General features: G+C 31.3%; 1 protein-coding gene across 1 annotated transcript; it reads left to right on the forward strand.

Annotated features, from left to right (window-relative positions):
- Nucleotides 1-2,333: 2,333 nt before the first annotated feature.
- On the forward strand, nt 2,334-3,871 carry LOC120181375 (iron-sulfur assembly protein IscA-like 1, mitochondrial). The gene is made up of 3 exons (XM_039186526.1): nt 2,334-2,701; nt 2,805-2,922; nt 3,678-3,871. Exons 1-3 carry the CDS (start codon nt 2,509-2,511, stop codon nt 3,784-3,786), a joined length of 420 nt encoding a protein of 139 aa, XP_039042457.1. The 5' UTR covers nt 2,334-2,508; the 3' UTR covers nt 3,787-3,871.
- The last annotated feature ends 19,477 nt before the right edge of the window (nt 3,872-23,348 follow it).

Below are 23,348 nucleotides of genomic sequence, written 5' to 3' on the forward strand. Positions count from 1 at the left end.
GTAGGTAACGGATTCACGCCAATAGTAGTCCATCGCGCCGAACGGTGGATAGCACCGATAATGGAATGCTATTGTCGGTTTTCAACTGTTACTGAAAAAAATAAAAAAATAAAAAAGCTGGAATTTTCACCCAAAAACGCAAAGATCAAACCGGAAAAGACTTATCATCAGGCAAAAAAAAGTAAAAAAGCTGAAATTCTCATCCAAAAAAATTAAGAAAATCTAAAAAAAAATAGAGAACACATCATCGGGCAAGACTCACCAGTCACCAGTCAGTAAGACAAAGATCAAAATGAGAAGGGGCTTGTTTTGGGGGAAAACTTGAGCATGATGAGATTCATCGCCAGTGAAGAATATGATAGAGTGTATGTTCCGATCCACGAAATGTTGAAACTTGAAATGAGAAGACTTGGGATTTGAGAGGAGAGAATTAAATTAGAATATTCAATAACTTCTGGATATTTCTTTTGTTTTTATGTTTGAATTTTAATCAATAAAACAATAAGTATATTGGGTCGTCCACTCCTATTACCCATTTTTATTTTTTAAATAAATTCTTAAATATTTTAAGGGATATATTAATTTATCATCTCTCTCATCTTTTAGAATTTATAATTTAATTCTTATTTTAGAATGTAAACTTTAGTTTTTATTTAATATAATCCTAAGTTTGTCTCCTTTAAGTTTATACTTTTATTTTAATTCTATTTAATTTTGTCGTGTTGCTGCTTTAATTATTACACATAATAGTTCTATGTTCTTACTTTAATGATTGAACATTTTATTTCTTTTAAATAATAATCACAATGTTATCAACTCATCATTAATTATCTTATCTTATCATCGGGTTTTTAAAATCTTCTATTTGGTTAAATTATATTATATATATCATTTTCGTTTAGAAAACATTCTAAACATTATTAAAATTGAATCATTATAATTATAATTATTATGTTTTAGGATAAGTTGTGCGAAATTTAAAAAAATCACGACCGCGACACCTGCAGTGACAACGATGACATCCGTTATGTCTACAACCGTTATAAACGTGACGCAACCAAAAAAACAGCCACGAACGCTATTTAAATCCCAAAGCATATCATCTTTCACCTCCTGAAAACATAGTGCCACTCGTGAAATCCATCGGAGTTCAACAAACAAACCATGCAAGACCCTAAAATCACTAATAACCCTAAAATCCCCCCATTTCTGAATTCCTCAACTTTGCTTCGGTTGTTATTTTGATTTCAAGTACTGTGTTGGTTTTATTTACTTGGATTTTCAATTAGATTGCATGGATATGGTAATTAACTAATTATTGGTTTGATTATTTTTTGTAGTTTATTTGTTTGTTGTCATGGTTGATCCGATTGGGATCAATTATGGACAAATAACAGATAATCTTTCGCCGTAGAAAAACGTAGTGCTGCTCGTGAAATCCATCGGAGCCACCAAAGTTAAACTTTACGATGCCGATCCCAGAGTATTTGGCTCGTTCGCAAAAACCGATGTCGAATTCATCATCGGTTTAGGCAACGAAGATTTAGGGAGGATGCGAGATCCGAACACTGCCCAAGCTTGGGTTAAACAAAACGTTCAATCCCATTTATCGAACAGGAAAATCACCTACATCTTCATTTCTTTCTCTCTCTTCGTCTTCCCATTGATAAAATCTTCCTCCATTGAAGCCATTCAAGAATTCGAGGCTTTCACCGTCTGCAGCAACTAAATGTTGAAGGACCAGATCCACAATGGAGGTAAAACCTTGAGATTTGAAGTCAAAATTGAGATTAATTCAAGCGCTAAATCCGATCTTTTGGACCCATATCTTCTTTTGCTTTTTCTTACACAAACAATCAATTTGTGGATCTGGGTTTGACGTGAAAACAAAGGAGAATCTAAGAAAACAGGAGATTTCAATTGATTCGAGAAACGGGTTTAAGAAAAAGTCGGTTCTGGATTGAAGAAATTGAGATTTCAATTGGATTGTGGACTGCATTGCATGGTTTTAATTTAGTGAGTAGAAGAAGAAGAAGGAAGAGGAGGGGAAGAAGAAGGGTCAACGGGAATTAAGTGCTACGTCAGATAAAACTGACCGAAGGTAACAATGAGATTTAATTGAATTTAACTAAAAATTTGATGACTGTAATTTTTAAAGGTTGAGTGACCAAAATATAATCGTACTAAAAGTTTAGAAACTATTTATATTCTTTACTCTTTATATAATTTAAACGATACTATAGCCCTTGAAAAAATAAAAGTAAAAATAAATGATAATTATAATTACAATGCGATCCATACCCGATTCAGTGCCTCTATTTTTAAGCCTTCATTTCCATTGTTTAGCAACTGCAACACCAAACCAAGGCCAAGCTTCTTCCTTCTGAATCCGACGGCATCAATTCACCTCCAAGCTTCTTCCTCCTTTCGGGCGGCGCGCAAGAAAGATTCTTTGTTGCTGTTGGCCTCTCCCTTCCCATTTCTTTTCCGTTATTTAGAGAGATATCGATGGCTACTCGATTATTAGCGACTGCCGCCGAGAAAATCGGGCCCGCTGCGATGAGGCGGCAAGCTCTGTCTTTGACAGAAGCAGCCGCTTCCAGAATACGCCTCCTTCTTCAACAACGCAATAGACCCTTTCTTCAATTGGGTGTTAAAGCTCGTGGCTGGAACGGCTTATCCTACACCCTCAATTACGCCGATTCGTCTCATGTTATAGTACTCTTTGACTTTTATATCTTTATATTCGAGAAATTATTTAATGTTTCGTTAATTTATTTTTATTTTATGGAATTGGCTGATAGATGAAAAAGGAAAGTTCGATGAATTGGTTGAGGACAAGGGTGTGAAAATACTGATTGATCCTAAAGCTTTGATGCATGTAATTGGAACCAAGATGGATTTTGTGGATGATAAACTCGGGTATTTCATAGTTTAATCTTTCAGGAGCTTTGTTTTATGTGTTTTTTCCTATCATTTTGATTCATTTGCTGGCTAAATGTTGTATCTTTATGTGATCAATTAAATTGAGAAGCATAAGTTAGATTAAAACCACTAGCATTTGTCCAATCAGTATTCAGGAAAATGTACTAAAACAACACATGAACATTTCCAATTTGATTTTCAGTTCTGCACCATTGACGTTTTTCCTGAATTTCTTGCGTATATTTCTCATTTTTCTTAAAATTCCTGTATCCTACATCTGTTGTTTGACACAATTCACATATCATATGATTCTCTATGTACATAAAAAAAAACTTCAAGATCAAACATACTCATATCTATCTCGACACTCGAGAATCTGAGTAACATACCAGATATTTCTAGGGAGTGTTGACTCTATGGCTGTTCCTGCCTATCATCGTTCCTTTTGCGAGTAACAACTCATTCCCACAATGGCCACATATTATAGCCACTCTACCATCATTTCTTCCTTCTTACGGTTGCTCAGTGTTCTTCCATGAACTTGGGTGTTTGTGGGACAAAAAATATTTTCTTTAACAGAGCTCTTAACTGGATAATCTGGAATGTTGCACGTAGAAGCATCCAGCATGTAGCATGCTTTTGATATTAGCAAAGGTCAACACAATTTGGTATGTGCATACATGAATTTCAATGCTTTCTGTAACAGTTATTGTTTCTTGCATTTTGATTGGTGTTCAATCTTTCCTTCACAGGTCTGAGTTCGTTTTTATTAACCCAAACGCTAAAGGTCAATGTGGATGCGCTGAATCTTTCATGACAACAGCTGGTTCTAGTGGTGGAGCTGCTAAACAGGGTACCTAAGGGATTTTGAAAATCTTTTAATAAGATTTAAAATAACCTGCTTGATTCCAGGGAGCTCTTAAATTTTCCCTTCGAAATAAACCAAAAGGTATATGTTACTAGCTTTTGTAGTACATGTTGGCAACTAATTGTATGAGTATAGGTGGCAAATAATTCAGTATTGCCGTATAATACACGGTAGTATACCATTCAAAATGAGTTTTGTGTATATACCAATTCATTATGTTGTAATTGCCGAACCTTCCTACCATACGAGTCCCTCATCTTCCTTATGCCCGAGTCTGACTCGTTTCAATTCAAATACCTCGACTCACCTCCTTCCATTCCTCCGCAACATTGCAGTCATATCCAGCAGCGCTCCACTGACCTCGCCACTTTCTTCCCCCCACTAGAGGATATAAGCGCAAATCTGACTGGGACTCCCTAAGGGCAACTCTAACGTGGATGATTGGGCAACGAGGGGTGGGCTGGAGAAGACCGACTAGTCGAATGCACCGTTCATAGCGGCGTACAAGGGGTTCCACATCGTTCAAGATGCCACAAAAAATCCCTAAATTCACACCCCAAAATTAACAGACCAAAAAAAAAATTCAAATTATTTACCTTATGAAATCACGTTCAAGAAGGGAAAGAGATGAAGCTCTGTCGAATCGTTGCAGTTGAAGACTTGAAGCTCTGTTGAATCGTTGCAGAAATGAAAATTGTGGAGGGTGGGGAGAGTTGAGAATCAAGAACAGCTGAATGACGGTTGGAGAAGAGTTGAGAAAATATTGTTTTTAGATTTAGGGTTTTTTGTATTACCGCTTAATCAGGCTTTAAAATTGGGTTAATTATGAAGTTGGTCATCAAAATATCATATTAATTAATATTTTTAAGATGCATACAAATTGATCACCAAAATTGATTTAAGAATATTAGGTTAAACATAAATGAACGCACATAAACGAACATAACTAAACGCATATAAACGAACATAACCGAACGTTCACGAACGTAAATGAACGAACGAGACCTATGTTCATGTTCGTTCATTTAATTAAATGAACACAAAATCTTGTTCATGTTCGTTCATTTAATAAATAAACGCACATAAACGAACTTCCCGCCGCACAGTTCATGAACGGTTCGCTGAACGTTCAGTTCATTTACAGGCCTACACGCAGGAAGTTGAGAATAGTGAAATCAGGGAGTCAGCATTTGGGGGCGGCTAAGGATTTATTTGCTCGACACGTTTGCCCAGGTGGCTCGCTTTCCCTTGCCTTGCTGCAATTTGCTCAACGCGTGTTTTCTTTGGTTTGTATTATGCCTGTTATTATTTTATTGACAAAAGGGTAACTTTTCTACTCAATTTATATAAAATGATGCAATTGAATAATTTTGATAACTAAATTGATGTGAAAATATGATAGAGACAAAAATGATAAATTGATTCTACTACAGGGGAAAAAGTGACCATTAATCCTATTTTACTAATAAAATACATCATTCTTTATTAAAATTTATATTTTCTCATTTTATTTATTGTACTTTTAATTTTTCAATTTATTTATTAAATTAACGAACCATTTATGTTTTGATCACTTTAAATTATTTTATTATTATTTTGGTATAACATGATATTTTTTAATTTTATTCAATATAAAAGTAATTTAGAATATAAAACTAAAACATATGGCGGTTGTTCACTGTTCGTCAGTATTGGACGCTACCATCGATAGTTATAAATAGTGACTGTTCGGTTCTAGATTTCATCAATTGTTTCGTCTTGACTCCTACGTTCGAACGACCTCGATTTTGTCGAAATATGCTTCGAATTTGATCAAAAAGTGAGAAAATCGAAGTGTCAATCGTCCTTGGCCATCATAGATAGTGATCGCTCGGTCTTAGATTTCATTGGTCATTTCGTCTCGACCCTATGAGTCCAAAGCTGTCCTTTATTTTGCTAATATGCTCCAAAGTCCATGAATAAGAGATCGAAAGTGAGGAAATCGAAATGTTTTCATTGAGATTTAAGAGTTTTGAGCTATTTTTCGGTGAAACAACCACCAGATTTAGACTCAATGTGGCAAGACGAGTCTCTTGGTACAATTTGAGACCAAACAATTGTCAGTTTCGAAGGCCAACAGTGATTGACGGTGACAAGAAGGGGTGATGGTCGTCAGTGGGGTTTGGGATGAAGAAGATAAAGGGGTAGAGTTATAGATATTAATTTATTATTTATTTTAAATTATTTTTATTAAATAATAATAAAAATGTTACATCATAAAATAATAATAATAAAATAATTCAGACGGATTAAAATAAAAATAATATGAAAATCTAGTGAATAAATTAAAAAAATTGAAAGTATAGAAATAAAGAAAAGTAAAATTCAGTGGAAATGGTGTAGTTTACGTAAGAAGAAACCCTAGCTCTTCAGCTTGGTTGGAGGGTTAAGTTGTCATGAGTGTTAGCCATGATTATACACATATATTAGAGGTCGCATTTCTTTCAAGCTAAATGTATGAAAACACCAAACAGAAAAGCCTTCAAATTTCTCTCTTAAGGAATAAAATATTATAAAATCAGCACAAAATGCAGGAGTACCTGTTAAAGAATATAACATTTTTATTTCGTTGGCACCTGAATTCGTAACATTATTGCAACACACGAGGGGAGGATAGTTCATATTTTAATGTTACAATTTGATTTGATTTAAATTAACAAAGATTTAAAATTAAGAGAAAACTAGAAAAAGTAAAATACTTCGATTGAAAATAGAAATCATATTTTATTTTAAGGAAAATTATTTTAAATACCATTGAACTTTAACTACTGACTCGTTTATCGTATTGAACTTTTAAGTTTATAAATTATAGTATTCAAATTTAGTTTTATACAATTATATCACTCCGCCGTTAAGTCACTAATAGGACGATGACATAGCTAACAATTACTAATGTAATTTGTCACACCAAAATGAAGTCGTTTTGGTGCAATTGTTATGATGCCTAAAACACATTTTAGACACTGAACTTCATAGGTTTATCGATTTTGCCTTTGAACTTTTAAACAATTTTCTTTTTTAACACTGTACTTTTCAACTACTACCGACAATCAAGCACTGCCAATCATCAATAATATTTTACGGTAAAATTGATACCAAAATTATCATATTTAACTCCTTTTTCTTTTTCTAGTATTGTTTTTTTCTTCATGAAACCCACTCAAAATCGATGAAAATCGATTTTAAATTTTGACGTATTAATACTTTGATCTCTTTCAGTGACAGTATGATGATGCTAGTTTTAAGAGATGTTGTTCGTCTTTTGAAAATAATACTTTTATTTTTGAACAAATGCCTAAATCATGTAAATCTAAGAAAGTCTCTAAACATTTAAAAATGATAGATTTATTTGTTTAATCTCATCGAATTTGAGTGAGTTTCATGGAGAATTAATCATATAAGAAGAATTGGGAGTGAAATACAAACATTTTGCTATCGATTTTATCGTGAAAGATTATCAATGATAGACAATGATTGGCTGTCGACAGCGGTCGAAAAGTGTAGTGTCAAAAAAGTAAATTGTTTAAAAGTTCAATGGCAAAATCGATACACCATAAAGTCCAGTGTCTAAAACGAAATCGTTTAGGCATCGAAGCAGTCGCACCAAAGCGACATCATTTTGGTGTGGCATGCCACATCATCAACCCTTAGTCATGTCATCATCTCATTAGTGAATTAACGGCGGAGTGCCATAATTAAATGTAAAACTAAAGTTCAATGCTATAATTGACAAAATTGAAAGTTTAGTTGTATAAACGAGTCAACGGGTAAAGTTCAGTGGTATCTGAAATATTTTTTCGTTTACTTTAATTTGATTAAAAGTAAAAAAACTAGTTTGAAAAAATTTCTATTAAATTAGTTTCCTTTGTAATTAGTAATTATCCCTATAAGCACGAACCAACCGACCTCAGTGGGTAAGGGACTTGTTATTATCCCTTGAGGTCTCATATATTGAGCACCATATATGCAGGGGTATGAGCTTTATGGTCAAAAGGTTGAAAGTCTTTGAATATATACTGACTTATATTCACCTCAAATTTATAAAAAAAAAGTTCACTATAAATATATATTAATGATTAGAGTTGAAAAACTAGTTGTTTACGAGGAATCCTATTGTATTCTTTAAATTTTGAAATTAGTAAAAAATTCTCTTCCAACTATGAGTTTTTATGAAAAAATTTCACGTAAAATTTTAGTGTCTATTTTATTGTGGGATCATTATGTTTACCATCATCTTTTAATAAATTGGTATCAAAGTATCCAAATTGTTTGTCTCAATTATGATAATAACGTTCCAGAAGTATGAAATTCTATTGTTGGATTGTAACATTAGATTTGTGTTATGGCATACGAAGATGCAAGTAGTTACAGCGTAGATGAATTTGGAAGACGCACTACTAGAGTTAGATAAGATATATTTGACATTGAGGCTAGAAGAAAAGCATTGTAAGAATAAAAAAAAACCCTATCATAATTTCATATGCATTTTTTGAAAAAGATCTGTTGAAAAAGAATGTTATCGTTACATCATAGAAGAAGGTGGAGTAACTATGTGTGGAAAAAACCTTAACTAGTAAATGGCATCTAAAATAACATCTTTATTTTCATCATTTGATAGAAGATACGTCTTTAGTAGAACACTTAATTATCTTTAAAGGAATTGTCTCAGATTTTAAGAGCATAGATGTTAAATATGATAAAGAAGATTTATGATTAATTTTGTTTTGCTCGTTACTCCTTATTCAACCTGTAGAGATATAATTTTGTATAGTCGTGAACCTTTAACCATTGATAAAATTTAAGACTTTTTAACTTCATATGATAAGATTAAATATCTTATGGTGGGATCTGATTCTTAAAATGGTGTTTATTGGATGCATATAAATAGATGATTCCAAAACAACAATTAATCCAATTTCAAATAATAAGAGTAAGAGTTAGAGAATTCATTTGTTTTATGGATAAATTATGTTTCTCTTTGAATTTTACTCATTGTATTTTTAATTTTCTTAATTTACTAACTCAATTTTCGAATTGTTTTTATTTTGATCAATCTTAATTATTTTATTATTATTTTTGTATGACATGACATTTATTATTATCATTTAATATAAAAATAATTCAGAGATCGTTTGATTCATACATACAATGAATTATTTTATATTTCAACTATAATAGTTCATACTGCAATACCAAAACTTTAAAATCACTTGGTTGTACATTTTCAATCAATGAGATTGCATGGGTTGTTCTGTGCCACGCTAGTACTCCAATGATTCCGCTGTAATAAAAAAACATGTGCGCGTCCTTTGCACCGGTAAATAATTCACAATTCAAACTTTTTGTTTGAGTAATTGAAAACCTTTCAGCTTCAAATTGAACAGTTCTTAATTGACTCAAACCATGGCTGCAGAGCTTCAAGGAAGATCTTTGCAGAGAGTTTTATTTTTAGTACCGACACAAAGTCTTTATCTTTGTATTGATTAGAAAACCACAAAAATTTACTTGACCGAAGACCCCATCTTTTATTGACAGTAGTTGATCACTTTCTTGAGGCTAATCAACGTCTTCTAGCAGCTGTTTCTCTTTGGGCATTGAAATAAACAGCAGCAACAGGAAGGCCAAGATCGTTCGCAGCAGCGAAATTCCGGGTGTCGAAATGATCCCTTGAAGAAGGTGACTTGATGGTCTGTCGACGTTTCTGTTTGAAAAGAACAAACACAAACCTGTGGATCCCAATATTTGCCTTTGGGTTCTCATAGCTCACCACTTCCCTTCCTGTCTCATAAAACACACCCAGAAACCAGGAAAAAAAATCACTTCCCAATATTCGGTTACAAGTGAGGAAGAATTGACGCCCTAAATCGGTACCTAGTCGATTAATTAATTGTCTTTGCAATGAAATTTACAAGTTCGAGTTTAATTTTATTTGAGATCCCTTAAAAATAATGTTCTTTGAATTTTTGGACAAAACATGATAATATTTTAATTATTTCCTATCGAGAAGAATCGATCTCTCATACCTTAAAGCAATCGATTCTTACTCCAATCGAAATAAAGAAATATCAAAATTACTTTCTAAAATTCATTATTAATTCAAAATAATAACACCCAAAATAATTTTTAAGAGAGAAACCGATAATATCTATTTATTTCTAGTCGAGAATAAATGACATTTCATGCCTTAAAATAATCCTTCATTACTCCAACCGAAATAGAAAGATATTACTATTCTCAATATCGATTCGAGTTTTATTATTTCGAAAAACCCAAAGGAAAACACATGCAAAAATAAAACAAATAATAGCATATCAAGCAAGTAAAATTAATTATTTATTTTACCAATATTTAATGAGAATAAGAATGTTCAATTATTTAAATATCTCGAGACGAGACCTTAGATTCGATCTAACAGTCTTTTCTCGATGAATTTAATTAAATAACATGATCTTTTTCCCAATCCCCCAATTTTAAAACGAATTAGATTTAGTTCGTGTCACTAAATGGGATATACTTTAATTTTAAAATTATCGAAAGTAACTTTCTTATACGTTAAGACAGTCACTTTACGACAATATTAAAATGAACAAATATTACCCTTAGTCATTTATTTCGATTCGAGTAAAGAAAAGCTTATGAGGGTCTTCTACAAATTAATTCAAATTAAACCCTAAATTTTATACACAACCGTATATACATTAATAATAATATATAATAATTAATAGTAAACATATGCATATATATAAAAAAATGTAAAAATTAATTCTTTATACGTTAATGAAATATAATAAGTAAACCCCCTAAATCAAGTAAGTAACATATAAAAAAAAAAAAAGAAATAATAACAAGAAAACCCCAAAAATTAAATAAAATAAGAAATAAGTATTTATAGATAGCAATAATCAATCTAACAGAATATTAAATACGAGAAAGTAAATCGAACGTTAGTACATAAAACTAAAGTGCAAAACCAAATAAAATTAAAATGCATACATGAATAAACTAGAAAAACAAATAAACATAAAAAAATGCGTAGAACCGAACATAAATATATAACAGTAGGCCTTGTAATCGAATAGATAAAATGGATCCTCGAGAATTAAGGTGAGGGCCAAATTGAATATTTCCTAATTTAAAAGTTCATGGACTAACTCTAAAGAGATAAATTTACGAATCAAACTAACTCGAGTAACCTAAATTCAAAGTTAAGTTAGACCAGTAAAATTACAAGAAGAGTAAAGAACATCAACTTAAAGGTAATGCCTAAAGTAATAAACAATAAGTAATTAAGTATACATGAATAAAAGTGAAAGAAAACAAAGGAAGAAAAGAACATGAATAAATTGATTTCATACCAAAACAAAATGCATCAATCACGTATACTTTAAAGGAAATTAAGTAAAAAAAAAAAAGTCATAATGCGGTCAGATTTTGGAAAAATGAGGAAATAAAAGTTTTAAAGAAAAAACTATCTTGTAATTAACTTTGAATAAACTTGGAAATAAATGAAAAAATGACTAAAATTAAGATTCAAACATAAATTAAAATCTAAAAAATACATACCTAAAATATACATATATGCATTGAATGAAGCACACAAACATGGAAAAAACATATAATATACATATAAAAAAACGGTGCTTAAAATATGGGACATATTGACATATTAAGTAATAAAAAATATATATTAACGTAATACCTATAATATATATATGGATACATATGCTTAACTGTTCAAAATAGAATCACCAAGCATAAACATAAAATAACCCAAAGAGAATAAAATAACAGGGACTAAATATAAAAATAATCCTAAAAATATATAAAATGTATAAGAAACTAGTAAAATATAAAACTGGTCCGTACAGGTGACCATTTTGTAAAAACATGTATAACTTAGGGGACCTAAGTGCAATTTTTCCCTAAAATTTTATATAAAAGTAACTTTATCTTTTTCTTTATCTTTGTTTTTTCATTTTTGTTTTATTTTTTTAGAGAGAGAAGCGAGATCTTTTCCCTTGAGAGCCGATCACTATACTGGCCATTTGGTCGCCATCGGCCGCTGTGCCGCCGTCTAGGCCGCCGTCGCATCGCCGGTAGCTGTTTGGCCACCAACATTTATCGTGAGACTCGTCTCGGGCTCCTGGTCTCAGATCTGGGCTCGGCCTTGCGAAAAAAGGGCTCTAGCGTCGTGAAAAGGGCTGAGACTCCTCGGCTTACCCAGGCTCCGATCTCCGTCGTCCGCCGTTAGATCAGATCGATCTTCAAGTATGTTGCTCTCCTCCCTTGGGCATTCCTCATCACTGTTTGGATTTACAAGCCGACCCTCCTAGCACCGGCGAGTGACTCAGTGAAAGGTAACTCTACTCACTTTTTTTTTACTTTGTTGTTAAAAAGAACGTAATTTCGAATGAGAAAAAAATAAAATATACTAGAATTTTTTTGTTTTTTTATTTCCCTTCGAAAAAATACGGGGAGGAACCCCTATTACATTTTCGATTTGTGGGTTTTATAACCCTTTACATGTGAAATATCATAAAGATAAAACTGATTTGATCTTTGCTTCTGTATAGGGTTGTTGGATACTTGTTGACAGGGGCTGCTGAGATGGGATTTGATGGCACAATGGCGTGGTGTGTTCGGGTTATTTGACAAGCATGGTTGCACAGAGCATAAGGATACAATAGAGCAGTATGGGCGGCAAACTTGCTGTTGTTGGTGAGCGGTGGCGGCTGCAGATGAAAACCCTAGGGTTTCAAACCCTAGTTTTTAGTTTAGTTGGGCTTGGGTTTGGATTGTGCCGGTTGGGCCTAGAATTATAATTAGGGCCCATTTGGGTTTTATAAAGCCTGAAAAAAACTAATAATAAATAATTATAATTAATAGTAATAATAATAATAAAATAAAATATCGGGACGAAAACGAGTGTCGACAGCTGCCCCTCTATATCCATTCTTGTGTCAACAAGAATATGGCAAAGACGAAGAGACAACGAGTTTTCGTCCAATTGACTCTGTGTTTTGAAATCTGATAAGGGATCTGCTCCACTATTTCTTCAGGGTAGATTAGATTGAGGCAGACTTGTTCCACTGTTACTCTAGGAAAATCAAATCTTGGAAGAGAGGGATATGTTTCGGTTCTTTTTTAGGGAAAATAAGATTCGGGGATGTTTAGTTATTACACTATTCTTCAGGGAAGATTGAATCGAGGCAGACTTGTTCCACTGTTACTCAGGGAATATCAAATCTTGAAAGAGAATAATATGTTCCGCTTCTTAGGGAAAATTAGATCTGGGATTGATTCATTCTAGTGTTACTTAGGGAATATTGAATATAGGAAGACTTGTTCCACTGTTACTCAGGGAATATCAAATCTTGAAAGAGAGGGATCTATTTCGCTTCTTCTTGAGGGAAAATCAGATCTTGGGATGTTGGTTCATTCCACTGTTACATAGGGAAGATTGAATCGAGACAAACTTATTCCATTGTTACTAAGGGAATATCAAATCTTGAAAGAGAGGGATATTTTCCGCTTCTTTCTGAGGGAAAATCAGATTTGGGCATGTTGATTCATTCTACTGTTAATCAGAGAAGATTGAATCGAAACAGACTTGTTCCACTGTTACTCAAGGAATATCAAATCTTGAAAGAGAGGGATATGTTTCGTTTCTTCCTGAGGGAAAATCATATCAGGGGATGTTGATTCATTACACTGTTACTAAGGGAAGATTGAATCGAGGTAGACTTATTCCACTGTTACTCAGGGAATATCAAATCTTAAAAGAGAGGGATATATTCCGCTTCTTCCTGAGGGGAAATTAGATATGGGGATGTTGATTCATTCAACTGTTACTCAGGGAAGATTGAATCGAGGTAGACTTGTTCCACTGTTATTCAGGAAATATCAAATCTTGAAGTATGTTGCTCTCATCCCTTGGGTGTTCCTCTTCACCATTCGGATCTACGAGCCGACCCTCCTAGCACCAGCGAGTGATTCGATCGAAACGTAACTCTACTGCTTTTTTTTTACTTTGTTGTTAAAAAGACCGTAATTTCGAATGAAAAAAATAAAATATACTGGAAAAAATATGGGGAGGAACCCCTTTTACATTTTCAATTTTTGGGTTTTTTAACCCTTTACATGTGAAATATTATAAAGAAAAAATTGATTTGATCTTTGCTTCTGTCTGGGGTTGTTGGATGCTTATTGACAGGGGTTGCTGAGATGGGATTTGATGGCACAATGGCATCACGTGTTGGGGTTGTCTGACAAACATGGTTGCACAGAGCATAGGGCTACAATGGAGCAATATCGGCAGCAGACTTGCGTGGGTTGTCAACGGCGACTGCAGATAAAAACCTAGGATTTCAAACCCTAGTTTTTAGTTTAGTTGGGCTTGGGTTTGGATTGGGCTGGTTGGGCCTGGAATTGTAATTGGGGCCCATTTGGGTTTTGTAAAGCCTGAAAAGAAAAATAATAATAATAAATAATTATAATTAATAGTAATAATAATAATAAAATAAAACTTTAAGACGAAAACGAGTGTCGACATTTGTGATTTTTTTCCTTTGAGTTTCCCACGTAAATCTTAATGTTTTTTATTTTTCTTTTCGATCGTATTCATTTTCGTTTAATCGTTCCAATGATTTATAACATACAATAATACATACTTGCGACTTAAGAAATACATTCGATACATTTCAAGTTCATAAATTTAAAACTCAAGTCTAATTTTTAAACCAGTATCCTTGAATTTTTGAAACCCAAGGACTAATGTTGGTATTGAAATTTCAATAGCATATATGAGTATCGAAATCAACAGTAAAGTTTAAAACTCTAAGCTTAGTTTTTATACTCACTTATTGAAATAAGAAAAACGAGTTGTTTAATCCTAGATCTATTTATCATGAAATGAAATTTAGTACTATTTGTTCTGTATGATAATTTAGTATTCTATCATTATTGAATGTTGATTTCTACTGATTAAATCTTTGACATGATTTACGATTAAGCCAAAGAAGTAATACTTTGTCAGTCTCGTAGGAAATATCAAGTACGATTCTATTTTTATTAACTAGGCCAGTTCCACATTACTTTTGAAAAGTGTGATTAAAAATTAATGTTATAAAGTACTTTTAAAAGTGATTTTGAAAATTTAAGTTCAAGATTGTAGTGTTTGGTATTGTTACCCAAAAGTATTTTTAATGAGATAAAATATCATTTTTAGACATTATATTGTAAATTAAAAGATATTAATTTAAATTATTTTAAATTCATTAATATTTTAATATATCAAATTAAATTATAAAAAATATAAAAATATAATTATAATAAAAAATATAAAATGAATCTAAAAATATTTTTCCTAGAAAAATTTAATTAATATTTAATTAGTATATAATTTTATATAATTAATATATAATTTATAAAAACAATTGAATTTAAAAAAAATCTAGATAAAGGAGTGGAGCTCATGCAATACAGTAAGTTTGACGTTACTTTTGAAAAGTTCGTTTGAAAAGTGATGTTAGAAAGTATTTTTAAAAGTGATTTTGAAAAAGTAAGTTTAAAATTTTAGTGTTTGGTATTATTATCTAAAAATACTTTTAATAAGATAAAATGTTTATTTTAGACATTATATTATAAATTAAAAATATATTAATTTAAATTATTTAAAATTTATTAATATTGTAATATATAAAATAAATCAAATTAAATTATAAAAATATAAATGATAGATATAAGTATAATAAAAATATAAAATGAATTTAAAAGGTTTTTTCTTAGACAAAATTTAATTAGTATATAATTAAAATATTATTTATAAAAACCAATTATATTTTTAAAAGAAATTATGGGCAAAAAATGGAGCCCCATGCATTAGGGAGTGTTTGGTTTAAGCACATTCCCATGTTTGGTTGGCCAGGAATCTCATTCCCGATAATGTTTTATTACCAATAGTAGATTTTTTGATATATATTACCGGAAATTTCATTACCTCCCTTCCCTTAGGTATTGTAACATTACCGGTGTTTTGGACTAAAATGCCCTTAAATTTTTATTATTTTTCAAAAATATCCTTCTTGTGTCATTAAATAATAAAAATTCTACGAAGGTTAAATTACAAATGTATACTTAAATTATTTTAGATTTACAAAAAAATTCTATAATTAAAATTTTATATGAAGTTCAGGGATTAAAATTTTTTTACCCTTTCATTAAACCTTTTTTATATTTTTAATTTTGTAAAAAAAATTATATAAATATTATGAATTTAATTTTTTAAAGAAAATATATAAATATTTTACAATTTGTAATATTATACAAATATATAATAAGGATAATTTGGTCAAATATTTTCTTTTAACCAAATACGGTAATCTTACATTCCTGCTAAACCAACCAAACACAAAATACAATATTCCCAGTAATTCTATTCTCTGGTAATCTTTTATTCACACTAATAATCTTACATTCCGTGAACCAAACGCACCCTAAGGGTAAAAGCATAAACTTTGCTCCTAAACGAAAATTTGAACATGAAAATCTAGAAAAACTTTTATAGTTAGTTTAAAATTACTGTTCTAAAAACATTTTTACCTTTAAATTTTACCCGTTTGAAAATTATTTTGCTTTTAAACTTTACGTTTAGACCAAAAGTGTGGTTATACGACATTACCAAACGAACCCTAAAAAAACATTTGATTAATAGAATATAACATTACTTTTAAGAATAAGATTACCAGAATGTAACATAATATTATCGGACACATTACTGAGAATGTTATACTATTGCGTTTGGTTTTATTTATAGAGAGGTAAGATTATATTGTTTAGTTAAAGGAATAAAATATTATTAGAGTGTATATTTTACTAAATTGTCCTTGTGATATATTTCCTTTTTAACAAGTTGAATTATGAAAATTCAAATAAAAATATTAAACAAAGATTCATACAAAATATATTTTTTTTATTATTTTTAATATATATATATATATATATATATATATATTTATAAAATTTAAATCCATAAAATATATATACCAAATTTAAAATATAAATGCGTATAATAAAAGAGTAAATATATCATATATTTTTAATCCTAATTAATATTAATTTTTACATCATTTATGTAACATATTAAAATTTTACATTAACATTTAACTATAAAAAATAAATATAATTTTTAATAGTATCAATGCAATAAAAGAGATTGGTATATTTGAATGTTTTAAGTAGGGTTGTAAATGAGACAAGATAGATCGCGAGCTACTCGAGATCGACTCAATCAAGGATCGATAAATACTCGGATCGAATGGACTCGACTCGAGTCCTTAACGAGCCGAAACGAACTACTCGATATTCAACTCGAAAAGCTCGAGAGCAGCTCGAAAAAATAATATATTAAGATTTTATTTTTAAAAAAATAAATTATTAATAATATTAATAGTTATGTATTGATTTTTTTTAAATACAATAAGATTTCATGTATTTAAGGTTCATGTTCAAGTTCGAGTTTGAGGCTTCAATCAAATTAAGTTTAAGAATTTTTTTTCATTTCGAGCTGCTCACGAGCTTCAGTTCAGGATTTCGAGTTCGATTCGAGCTTGAAAATTTTAAGCTCGCGTGTTTTCGAGTCGAGTCAAGCTTCATTTCAGAGTTTTCGAGCCGAGTCGAGCTCAGCAATACTCGAGCTCGACTCGACTCGTTTACACCCCTAGTTTCAAGGATATTTTAATCCAAATCCATGAGAATTGACGAAAACCTAAGCAATGAGAGGGATTGTCGGTAAAACACCCGAAAAAGTTTACTATTACGAATTATGTATTACTCCATAGTGGGAATCTCTCTAATCCAAACATAGATATTAAATTCTGGAAAAGTTTTTTCTCTCCGGTAATAATCTTTTCCACCATCCAAACAACCCCTAAGGGTAAAAACATAACTTTGCTTCTAAACGAAAATTTAAACCGGAAAAATTATAAAATTCAATTTTTACGGTTGGTTTAAAACTAGGGGTAGAGGGTTATCGGGGCTAAAGGGGCCCCGACCCCGCTCTAATTTGTAATTTTAAATTCTATAAAATTCAATTTTTACTGTTGGTTTAAAACCAAGGGCGGAGGGTTATTGGGGCTAAAGGGGCCCGATCCCTGCTCTAATTTGTAATTTAAATTTTATACGGTATAAAAATTATTTAAAAATTGGTAAATTACAAGTTTAATATTTAAACTATTATTTTTATTCTATTTTTGTACTTAAACTCTATTTTTCAAAATAATGACTAACGTTTAGTTTAAGTTTCAATTTGATACTCGTCATTTAAAAAATGAACAAAACTCTTGATATGACATTCTTTTTCAATGATGACATGACATTATCATATGTTAATATGTCAACATCATCATTAAGTTTTTAACAACGAGATATCAAAATAAAACCTAAATTAAACGTTAGGTATGATTTTGAAAAAATAAAAGTTGGGTATCAAAACAAAAGTAATAATTTAGGTACCAAACATGTAGTTTTCCCTAAAAATTATAGAAATTTTCTCTCAAAACATAAAATAATAAGTTGTAAAGTCTTGTTCTTATAGCATAAAATATTGTGATAAAACTGTCAATTCTACAACAAAAGTAAGCCCCTTTTAGTACAATTGATCCAAATTCAATTGAGTGTCAATTTTTAAAAGTAAGTAATTAAGAAATAGTATATTTATTAATTGTTGTTTAATATTATATTTAATTTTTAGTATATTTAGTACAATATCACTCGTTAATGTATTTCGAGATTTGAAAGAGTGACATGTTTTATTATGATTATATGATAGTTGTCGAAACGGTCTTTTACCCGGTGGGGGAAAAGGGGTGGTCCCGCTTCGAAAATGATTTTTGAGTGATAAATTTGTGATAAAATGTGGTTCGCGGAGTCGCCACCAACCATTGATTAGGGTGTGATTGGGCAACAAAAATATATTTTCCATTTTAATAAAATATTAATTTAATTAAAAGGACAAACTTGGGGTATACGTTACCAAAATTTGAGTTCGGGAGTCAGTTACGTGTGGGAAAGGATTAGCACCCCACAACGCCCTAAATCGGTACCTAGTCGATTAATTAATTGTCTTTGCAATAAAATGTACGAGCTCGAGTCTAATTTAATTTAAGATCCCTTAAAATAACATTTTTCAAAATTTTGAATGAAAGATAATAATATTTAATTATTTCCTATCGAGAAGAACCGATCTATCATACTTTGAAGCAATCGATTCTTACTCCAATCGAAATAAAAAATATTAAAATTTCAAAATAATAACACCAAAAATAATTTTTAGAGAGAAAATAATGATATTTAATTATTTCTGATCGAACATTATTATTTTAAAAACCCTTTGGAAACACATGCAAAAGTCAAGCAAATTAAAAGAGATAAAGCATGCAATTATATTATTTATTTTACTAATATTTAAAGAGAATAAGGATATTGGATTAATTAAATATCTTGAGATAAGACTTTAGATTCGATCTAACTATCTTTTCTCAATGAATTTAATTAAAAGAATACGGTCTTTTCATCGATTCCCAAATTTTAAAAATGAATTTGCTTTAATTGGTGTCACTTAGCGGGATAGACTTTCATTTTAAAATTATCGAGAGTAACTTTCTTGTACATTATGACAGTCACTTTACGACAATATTAAAATGCTCGAATATTACCCTTACTCAATTTATCTCAATTCGAATCAAGTGATACTTATGAGGATATCATGCGAACTAATAAAAAAAATGAATTACATCTATACATATATGTACAAACAATCAAGCTTATAAAAACGTATAAAAATTAAGTAACATGCTATTTTTGCGTAAATCAAATTAACTGAGATTTAAAGTCCCCAAACATATTTATTGTATTAAAAACACACACATATATATATGGAAGATAATACATATGATATTAATAAATAAAATATAACATTATACTTAACGTGGAAAGATTTAATAAAAGGCATATATATATTACAATATTCGTGAAACAGGATAAATAAAATATATAATATATCCATTTTATGCATGTGTTTATAAATATTGCCATTTTCTATTGTAGTTTATAACATATATATGGTACGAAAATTATTTAATATGTAAAATATAAAATAGGTTATAAATAATTTGGGTAATATAATCTAGTATAAAGTCAACATATATATATATATATATATATATATATAAGGAAAAAAATTAGCTTTAAAAAACTAATCCACGGTAATCAAGGTGGAATTATTTTAAAAATAGAAATAACCTAAAACATATGCATTAAAATCTAAAATAAACCCAAATATTATGCATGACGAAAATGGTGATATTTAAAATAAGGCATAAATTAAGAGCATAACGTAATTTACATAAACTAAGACAAGGACTAAAACGATATTTAACCAAACATTATATAACACGCATGTAAAAATGGAAAATAACTAAAAGGTTTCCATAGTGACCATTTTGTAAAACACGCGTAAACTATGGGGGACTTATGATGTAATTTATCCCAAAATTTCCCCTATATATACTACTTATTTTCATATTTTTTCATTTGACACAAAAACTAAGGAAAAAAATTTGAGAGCTCTCTCTCAAAACCCTTGGTCGGTCACTCACCGGCCACCATACCTTGCCTCCGATCATCGTCTGACCTTCTTTCACGATGGTCGAAGCTATAAAATGAACCCCAAAACACCCTAGACCCTCCGATCTACTCCTCTAAATCTATATCCAAGCCTAAAGCACCTTAAAACGCCGTCTAGGCGCCCCGAAAAGCTTCGACCGTTCTTCTTCTCAACACTTCGACGACCGTGAACCGGCCCCGGTTAGACTCTCCTCCTTAGGTAATCTATGAATCTAACCTTTTTATTTTTATTTTTACTTGTTTATTTCGTTACATGCAAAGTGAAAATATTTTTGCTATATATTTTTACATTATTTTCCTTATATTTGAAAGCACATAGATAAAAGCATGCGAAAATAAAAAATAAAAAGGACACCTTTAAAGTTTTTTTTTCTTGTATTGCTCTTTTGAAATCAAGGGGGTCAAACCCCGTTTACATCGCTTCCACTGGATTTATACCCGTTTATACAAGTCTAAATATAGTAAATGATTTTTTATTGGCTATTTTGTTGGTGTGTGCAGGGTTGATAATTTGTTTTCACGTGGGATGGCCGACCTAGTTGGCTCCAAAAGCGGTGACAGCTTACTGGTGGAAATGGCAGGTTGGTGAAAGTTCGATCTGGACCGTTCGATGGGTCCAGATTGAATGGTTGGACTGCAAGACGGCGCTGAGACTTATAAAACCCTAAATAGGTTTAGGTTTTCCCCTTAGGCCTGGATCAGTTCTGGGCCCAATTGCTTGTAATCTGTAAAAAAATAATTATAATAATACATAATAATAATAATAATAATATAATAATAATAATATGATGGAAAAACGAGTGTCGACAGTTGCCCCTGTTTTTCATATTCTTGTATCAACAAGAATAGGGCAAAGAAGAAGAGACAATGCGTTTTTCATCAACTTCAAGGTTTGTAAAATGATGAGGGATCCGTTCCACTGTCACTCAGGGAATATCAGATATGAGGACGTTGATCAATTCTACTGTTCTTCAGGGAAGATTGAATCAAGGTAGACTTATTCCGCTGTCTCTGAAGAGAATATCAAATCTGGAGGTGAGAGTTCTGTTCCGCTTCTTTCTGAAGGGAGTATCAGATCTAGGGGAATTGATCCATTGAATAGGGGCAGACTTGTTCCGCTTACTCTGAAGGGAAAATCAATTCTGGAGGTGAGAGTTTTGTTCCGCTTCTTTCTGAAGGGAGTATCAGATCTAGGGGAGTTGATCCATTGAATAGGGGCAGACTTGTTCTGCTTGCTCTGCTTGCTCTGAAGGGAATATAAAATCTTTGAAAAGAGAGACCTGTTCCACTTACTCTGAAGGGAATATCATATATGAAGGAGTTTGATCTATTGAATTGGAGCAGACTTGTTCCACTTACTCTGAAGGTAATATCAAATCTTGGAAAAGAGAGACATGTTCCACTTACTCTGAAGGGAATATCAGATCTTGGAGGAATTGATCCATCGAATCGGAGCAGACTTATTCCACTTACTCTGAAGGGAATATCAAATCTGGGGAAAGAGAGACCTGTCCCACTTACTTTGAAGGGAATATCAGATCTGAAGGAGTTTGATCCATTGAATTGGAGCAGACTTGTTGCACTTACTCTGAAGGGAATATCAAATCTTGGAGGAATTTGATCCATTGAATCATAGTAGATTTGCTTCACTTGTCTTTAAGATTGACAAATCTAAAAATAAACATTAAGTTGGTTAGATTGTGTTTGAAGATTTGAAAACATCATACCTGTAAGTTTCGGGGTAGTAATCTTTAGAAAGGATTTCTCTTGTGGGAGATCTTCTTGCCACCATCAAATATGGAAATTTGAAATACTTATTTTTATGTTGAATCCTTACATCTCTAATATCTCTTTTTAGAGAACCTGTAAGAACTTGTCACAACGATCATTATCATTCATTTCTATGTCATGATCCTATTTATGCCTATCATGTATGTAATGATTATTTTAAAAGTATTTTATTTTCATATGAGAATTTTCTTTTGTTGATGGCCTTGTACTTCAATCGGATTTGGGGCGCGAAAAAATCGACCGCAATTCATCCTGATTAACCATTCAAATTGGATACTCCTTGGTTCTTTTCAACCTTTGAGCCCAAGCATGACTAGCTATTTGACTAGCGATAATCTCTTGGATTATGTGTATCCCAAAGCTTTAACTTTCTACTACCCGACATTGCATAAGCTTCGTGCTAAAACTTTTTTCATCTTTAGAATACCTGTCTTTTCCAAAGCTTTTTGTACAATAATGCACAACGATCTCATGTTTCCAGAATTAATTTACATATTTTTATTGTTAATTAGGATGCTTGCAACATGAAAGAAATCATTTATTTATAAACAAAGAGTTTTTTGCAAGTACATGGCAATCTTTTAACTGAAACAATCAAAAGAGACCCCAGTAAATGTCTTCTACTATCAATAGTGCGAATGCTTTTGAACTGGCACACCGTAGAACAACTCAAATGTATCTTCTGTCAAAAGGAATTTCAGGATGATTACAATGCGCAAGGGTGTGAAATCCCCTTTGTACTATTAGATTCCCTTAATGTTGGATACCATTAATTTTTAGTCATCTAAGTCTTTTTGATTTCCAGTCCTAACCCTGACCATCATTAATTCAGAATCTCCACCATGCACGAATTCTGAATTCACAATTCTCAAGCCGCCTTTTGCGGGTTTTCAACTTGAGGCCTCATTTGGTTTCAAGACGCCCTTTACGGGTTTTCATCTTGAACCCTCCTTTTTATTTTTATATACTTTTTTCTTTCTTTTTTCTCTTCTCCTTATTCTTCTTTTTTTCCTTTTTTTCCTTTTTTTTCTTCAAGCAAAAT

Source organism: Hibiscus syriacus, unplaced genomic scaffold (genome assembly GCF_006381635.1).
Source record: "Hibiscus syriacus cultivar Baekdansim isolate YM2019G1 unplaced genomic scaffold, ASM638163v2 tig00003721_pilon, whole genome shotgun sequence".
In the NCBI taxonomy this organism is placed as follows: Eukaryota; Viridiplantae; Streptophyta; class Magnoliopsida; order Malvales; family Malvaceae; genus Hibiscus; species Hibiscus syriacus.

Bases quoted from the DNA above. Each gene is read 5' to 3' on its own strand.
- LOC120181375 (XM_039186526.1), top strand. From the start codon at position 2,509: ATGGCTACTCGATTATTAGCGACTGCCGCCGAGAAAATCGGGCCCGCT. The intron at 2,702-2,804 runs ATTCGTCTCATG...ATTGGCTGATAG, and splicing joins CTACACCCTCAATTACGCCG to ATGAAAAAGGAAAGTTCGAT. The intron at 2,923-3,677 runs GTATTTCATAGT...TTTCCTTCACAG, and splicing joins TTTGTGGATGATAAACTCGG to GTCTGAGTTCGTTTTTATTA.